The following is a 7,292-nucleotide window of genomic DNA, read 5'->3' on the forward strand; positions in this document are numbered from 1 at the left end:
GGATTTCATCTCAATTTCATCTCAAGTAAATGTGAGGGCACCTTTAGACTGCATTGATTTGTCTGTGGACAGGATACAGTCTTTTCTGAGTGTTTTTTACTGTATGATTATAGTGATTTACTTTTCTTTCTCTTTCCCCGTCTGTCTCTCAGAGAGAAGTATAGAGCACCAGGTTCTCCAGAGTGAGTGTAGACGCCTAGAGACGCAGCATTACAATCTCACTCTGACCGCCGAACAGCTTTCTCATAGCATGAGGGTAAGAATATATTATTTTGGTATCTCTATTATATAGGTTTTTATAGTTTTATGTGTTATTATTTTTGCACAGAAAAGGTTTTTTCCACACTAAAATCATGTTAACACATTGTTTACACCTTGTGGCTATACTATTGAAAAAGTATGGTGGTGTGGGGTGTTATTGATTTCCATTAACCCTTAAATGCATGAATGTTTCGCCAATCATTATTACATATTCGGGTCTTTAGCGACCCGGATCAATATCTAACACGGATGGATCTGTACCTGTCATGATAATATAAAACTCTCCTGATATTAGAGTAACAATTACAGAAGAATACAATAAAGTATATTTTGTTACCTTTTGGAGCTTGGAAGGGTTCAGTTTGAACAGATGTTTTATACCATCATCACTGTCCTCGTCAGAGCTCATTTCCTAGTACATTCAGCATCTGCCTCATATTCGCCATCTCAAACATATTCAACATATTCTCAAAACTATTTTTTTCAACATCTACAAAATCAATATTTTGATCACTGGCAGCTTCTTCACCAGATCAAGTGACAGTGACAGTAATATTTGACTGCATTCAGTACTTGCTCTGCAGTAAATCACTGAGCCATTTCAAGTTTTGCTGATGATACTTCCTATTCTTTTGTTTTCTGCCTGCGGTAACTATGAGTGAAATGTCACTTCATCATTGTGTATCAGACACTGCCACTTTGTTGAATAAATGTGAATTGCACTTATTCAGTCATCAAAGATTCAATTATTGTTGTGCAGAAAAAAAAATACTTACACTGTTACACAACTCGGGTCATTAGCTATGGAAGCTTGTTTCCGCCATAGAATAAAACATTTTAAAAGATAATTGCGAGTTTACATCTCGCAATTCTGACTTTATTTCTCAGAATTTTGTGATATAAAGTCAGAATTGCGAGATATAAAGTCAGAATTGCGTGATATAAAGTCTCAATTATCTTTTAAAGCGTTTCATTCTGTGGCAGAAACAAGCTTCCATAGCTAACAATTGCGAGAAATAAACTCGCAATTCTGACTTTTTTTCCTCATAATTTCGAGTTTATATCTCATAATTCTGACTTTATAATACGCAATTGCGAGTTTATATCTCACAATTCTGACATCTTTTCTCAGAATTGTAAGATATGAACTGGCAATTGCGAGTTATAAAGTCCAATTCTAAGGAAAAAAAGACTGACTTTATGACTTTGTCATGCAATTCTGACTTTATATCTCCCAATTGTGTTTTATAAAGTCAGAATTGCGAGTTTATTTCTCGCAAGTTTATATCTCTCAATTCTGACTTTATAACACACATTTTTTACTTTTATATCACGCAATTCTGACTTTATAACACAATTTCGACTTTATATCACGCAATTGTGAGTTATAAAGTCAGAATTGTGACTTTTTATAAAAAATAAAAGCAATTGTGAGAAAAAATGTCCATTTTGAGATAAAATATCACAATTACCTTTTTTATTTTTTATTCTGTGGCAGAAACAAGCTTTCATAGTTAGCGACCCTATAAAGTTTTTACAAAAACATCAATAGAATTTTTTTTGTATATTTTTTCTTGTATTGTTTATAATGAATTGACTGAGGAATACTAAAAAGGTTGATGTCTAACTTTAAAAAAAAATAAAAAATATTAATGAGGAGGAGGGTAGTTAATGACGTCCCGGGTCACTAAAGACCCTAGGTATGTGTTTAAGGGTTAAATAGTCTCAGGTTATGTGTCGCTTGCAAAAACCTACACCAATTTGCCACTCTTAGGTTAATAAGGTGGATAGCATATTCGGACGCAGGGCATGACTTTTTCTCTCTTAACCCCATATTTAGGAGCTGTTGGCACAGAAGCACAATCTGGCGCTGAAGAGAGAGCGCATGCAGGCCGAACTGGAGCACTTCAGGAAATGCTTGGCATTGCCGCTGCTACACTGGCACAGAGGATACTACAACAGGCCTTCACCGAGGTGACCTTCCTCGCATTTATGATGGACGTGCTGATGAAGAGTGGCTGATCAGTGTAATAGCTGAGAACTTAAATTACTAAACGTGTGATTTCGGCTTTGGCACGAGAAGATAGACAAAGCTATCGGTCATTGTTTGGTGCCAATGTCTGACGCCTCACTGTGACTCCCTGCACTACAAGTCCAACCACTATATACAGGATCTAATCTCTGAACAAAACAGGCATTCAGTATATCCATTACTTGACGGAACAATCTGACGGGACGTTTGAAAGACCAAATGCCAAGAGGTGCAGAAAACCAACCCAGAGCTGTTCACATGCAGATGGCTCCTGGAAATGAGTTCAAATCTAGTTCAAATGTTTTAATATTTATACAGTTTTTAAAGGAATATGATTATGTAAAATACTGTCAAATCGCTTTTTGTATGTTTTTATTATTAATGATGAATTATAAAAAGGACTGTAGTTTGGAAAATAAATATTTTAATGTTTTTTGCAGGGGAAAATGTGTTAAGGTACTGCTGGTCAGAAATGTTGGTGAAAGACAGAAATGAAGTGGGTGGACTTGAGTTCTCAATTCAAAAGGTTTAATATGAAAGTGGTTGTCTAGTACTATTTTAACAGTGTTCCTGTATATTTTGTAATTTTCTCTCCGTCACCCATTAAACCAAAAGTCCTGTTACATGTTCTAGTACATGGCTGTTAGAAAATAAACCAATCAAATGTGGCTATCACTTTATAATCGCGTTCATTAATGACACTTTAATAGCAAACCGCAGACCAGCAGTTCATGTACATTCAAGTATGAATATACTGATAATACATGAATCAGGAGTACATTTGTGAATGTACATGAATTATTATGGAGGACCATTTGTGCCAAGTCAGTCAAGCTATCGATCATTATGTGGATGGTGGAAAAAATGTATTAATAAAAAAATCAATAAATATAACTAAAATAAATGAGTAATTGAGCATATATAAATAATAATGAAATATTAAGAATAACCAATTCAATATAGTATTGTCTGTAAAATTCATAAAATAATTGACTTCTAAGATGATTATGAAATGGCACAAATAGGCCCTTATAAATGAACATTATGTTAAACATTATATGATAGTCATTTGATACTGTTTGTTGCAGACTTGTTAAAATCATGGAAATAATTATAAAGTGTCACCCAAATGTTTGTTTGTATAATTTATTTTTCAACCTAGCTGCCATGAGAACAGTCATTTAGGTTGTGCATTTTATACAGACTTTAGTGCCACAAAGTTTTGTTGGAAAAACCTAAATGAGCTGTCGCTGTGTTATTAATTATGACACAAAACCACACCTCATGTGTTGGATTTGAAAGAAACGTCCAATGCTACAAGTCGAGAAGTGTCTGTCTTAAGAGGTTTATTCTCCATTTTGTCTTTGACACTTAAAACGCAGACCTAAAGGCCTGTAGTTATTGTATATTGTTTAAAACAAGAATGGCGAATGGAAATCTGTGTAAGAAACGGAAAGGAAACGGAACAGCCATTGGGGGCTGAAATGTTTTTTAGTTGTAATTTTTAGTGGAATGAAATGTGAGTTAATATATTATTTGTTGAAGGTAGAAATACTTATTTATGGATATATAGGTGTATATGCTGATAAAAGAGTTTGAAAAAATTATTTCTTGCCATATTTTGTTTACAAAAACTCTTAAGAAAGAAATGGACATGATTCATTCGCATACGTAACATGATCTTTCAGTTGTTTCTTGACTCTATATGATTTACAATGCAGCAAAATAAACAACTTGATATTTAAATGATCTCTGGTCTTATTTAATTTTCCAATTTTCTTAGGCTGGACCACTACTGTGTATGTATGCATGTATATCTAGCAAGTTTTTCACTTCCAGCTCTTGTTAACAATTATATATCACTTATAAGTGATTAGATATACAAATGAATAGCAGTTATTAAGATTGATGTGGTTTGGAATTGGTAAAATGTGCTTAATTAAAACCACCCAGTTGGACTGGAGTGTACTCTCAACGTAAACGAAAGTAACTTGCAGTCAGTTTGTGTTTGCTGTTAGTTACAGAAGGTTACCAGGCTGTTGTTAGTTCACTCCCTCTTTGCTTCACATTGTTCTGTTGAAGTGTGTACTCCAGTTTGTCCCCTGCAGTGTTTTTCATCACAATGCTTCTTCTTCAGCATTGCGTCTCAGACCTGAAGGCCACCTTTATCTAGTTTAGCAGGTCATTCAGGTCCTTGATCCACAGCTTTGAAACTATACACCACCTGTGATGCAAATACTCAGTCTTTGCAGAGATGTTTATATAAAGTGATTTTATCAGTCTTATTTGTTAGAATGTGTATAGGCCTATACGCTCCTAACCCATAACTGTTAAACCACAAGTTAAAGGGATAGCCTAGACAGTTCACCCAGAAATTAATATACTGTCATTTCCAAACCTTTTTTTCCCCATAGAGCGAATTTATGAATCTAAGTGAATTTATAAAAGTGAATGTGGAATGGAGCTGTTGAGCTCCATGACCAAAAAGTGTCATAAATATGGTACATACAGTATGACTCTAACTATTCTTCTGAAGTCAAATGATTGTGTGAAAAACAGAACTGAATTTAAGTTATCATTCACTGAACATCGAGTCTAACCTGCTTTATTTCCAATGAACAGTGAATGAACCATTATTTTTAGTTGGATCTTTTCAATAAATCCAGATTCATTCAGGAATTCATCCAGAACTGCAACAGCCCAGAGTAATTGTTGTAAATAATACATTGTATACATATTTAAAGTGTCCCTATTGTGCTATTTTTAAGGCTCCTAATTTTGTTTCCTACAACAGGTTTACATGCATCCAAAGTAAAAAAAAAAAAAAAAAAATTTAATTTTCTCATAATATACATTGCACACCACCACATTTTTCAATGATTCTTAAACGACTCGTCGGATGAATCGGTCTCGGCCCAGTCTGTTGTGATTGGTCTACCGCTTACAGCACATGTCGAAAGCTACATGTCACTATCATAACTGATGTCAGCTCTGTCTGAAGGCTTCCTAAAACTCAGCGATTGTACACACTGTAAATAAAAGTAACGATGATGTCGATTTTACCATATCAATCCAAATGTGAGTCCGATGATGAAACATTGGAAGAGCTAGGCTAGTTATTCAACCCGAACCTCCATCGCAAGGACGACTCGAGCAGGACGTTTCTCAGTGAAACGCTACTCAGTTTGAGGTACATTATGAGATGTTGCAACTGTAATTCCTCACCATCAGCATTAACAAGTTTATGTCCAACAACAAAGCACTAATTTATTGCAGTGCACATCCGGGGACTGTATCAATAACGGTGCAAATATTCAGCGAGCACTAATGTGAATGTTTGTAAAACAAATCTGGCTCCATCCTTTATCTTTACTCAAAGTAGTAAGAACGACAGACAATCTGCATTAATAGACACAGTTTTAGGTAATAGTGGCCCACAGCAAATTAGCATAAGCATTTTAGTAAGACAGTAACGTGAGTTAGCAATATAAAACACAAAACTAAGTATTTTGAACACCTGGTAGAAAATACATCAGTAATAAATCATGCTTACAGGTTGTGATTCTGAGGAGCAAGCTGGTCCAAATAAACTGAGTAGGCTACTGACCCATCTTTCAAGAGAAAACATTTGCAAATCCTGCATTGAACTAAGCAGTCAGTAAAATGACGTGTTTGTGGGCGTGTCAAGTTGTTCGCCGGCAGACAACATATAACAGGCGGGCATTATGCAAATGTATCTTCTAGTGACGTAGAGCGTAAAGCAGTAAGATTCGAAACAAAAACGACTCGTATATGTATAGTCAATTATTTCTTTTGGGAGACAATAACTTTATTTATCACTTTCGACTTCGCAACTTTGCAGAACGTTTACATTTACAAACAGCTATAGCCTATTACACACTGCATGAAATGGAATATTCGAAAAGCCATAATAGGGGCACTTTAACACTTCATGCATAGTGGCATTTTCTTGAATTTGCATGGGTTCTGATGGCATAATTGCACATAAATCTCTTCAGTGGACCCTAGTGCATCATCCTATACATTGCAACCAAGCCGTTATGTTTCGATTTTTTCCCCCTCCAAACCAAGATGGCCGATGGTCAGTCAGAAATGCCAAGTTGCTCTGGAATATCCACCCATTCCTTCTATCCTAGGAGACTCTTAAAAAATAAATATTGCAGCATCAAGCAATATCTAATGAGTCCTATCGCAGTTACATTTTCCAAGTTTTGATTTGAGAGAAAAATCTGTTTAATCATCTGTCCACTATAGTGGACCTCATGCATCAATGGTTATATTTCAGCTACAATTCATACTTATACTGTGAATATTGTTTTTGAAAATACTTAATCTGCAGTGACTTTTTTTTACTGTAAATAAATGTATTTGTATTATTACAATATAATTTTCATTGACATCAAAAAAAGTTATGTGATTACATAATGTATGTGACTCAAAAAGTAATCTGATTTCGTAATGCACGTTATTGTAATTCGTTTCTTTACTCGTAACATCAAAAAGTAATCTGATTACATAATGCATGTTACTTGTAATGCGTTTCTTTACTCGTAACATAAAAAGTAATCTGATTATGTAATGCGTTACTTGTAATACATTACCTGTAACATTTAAAAAAAATCTGATTACATAATGCATGTTACTTGTAATGCGTTTCTTTACTCGTAACATAAAAAGTAATCTGATTATGTAATGCGTTACTTGTAATACATTACCTGTAACATTTAAAAAAAAATCTGATTACATAATGCATGTTACTTGTAATGCGTTTCTTTACTCGTAACATCAAAAAGTAATCTGATTACGTAATGCACATTACTTGTAATTAATTACTTTACTTGTTAGATCAAAAAGTAATCTGATTAGGTTATGCATGTTACTTTAATTTTTTTAATTAGGTTATGCATGTTACAATAATTTTATTGATTGCGTTACCCCCAACACTGCTCATTTCAGATGATATTGAAAAAAACGTATC

At 34.4% G+C, this 7,292-nt stretch overlaps 1 protein-coding gene across 2 annotated transcripts in view; it reads left to right on the forward strand.

Annotated features, from left to right (window-relative positions):
* The window catches only part of gse1a (Gse1 coiled-coil protein a), a 39,446-nt gene extending 35,407 nt beyond the window's left edge, over positions 1–4,039 (forward strand). For both annotated transcript variants that reach the window (XM_084095689.1, XM_084095688.1), the window contains 2 exons: positions 153–256; positions 2,102–4,039. In XM_084095689.1, coding sequence (XP_083951815.1) covers positions 153–256; positions 2,102–2,239 — 242 coding nt within the window. In that variant the 3' untranslated portion in view covers positions 2,240–4,039. The remainder of the gene's footprint in view (positions 1–152; positions 257–2,101) is intronic.
* The last annotated feature ends 3,253 nt before the right edge of the window (positions 4,040–7,292 follow it).

Source organism: Abramis brama (genome assembly GCF_963993115.1).
Source record: "Abramis brama genome assembly, chromosome: 20".
Lineage (NCBI taxonomy): Eukaryota > Metazoa > Chordata > Actinopteri > Cypriniformes > Leuciscidae > Abramis > Abramis brama.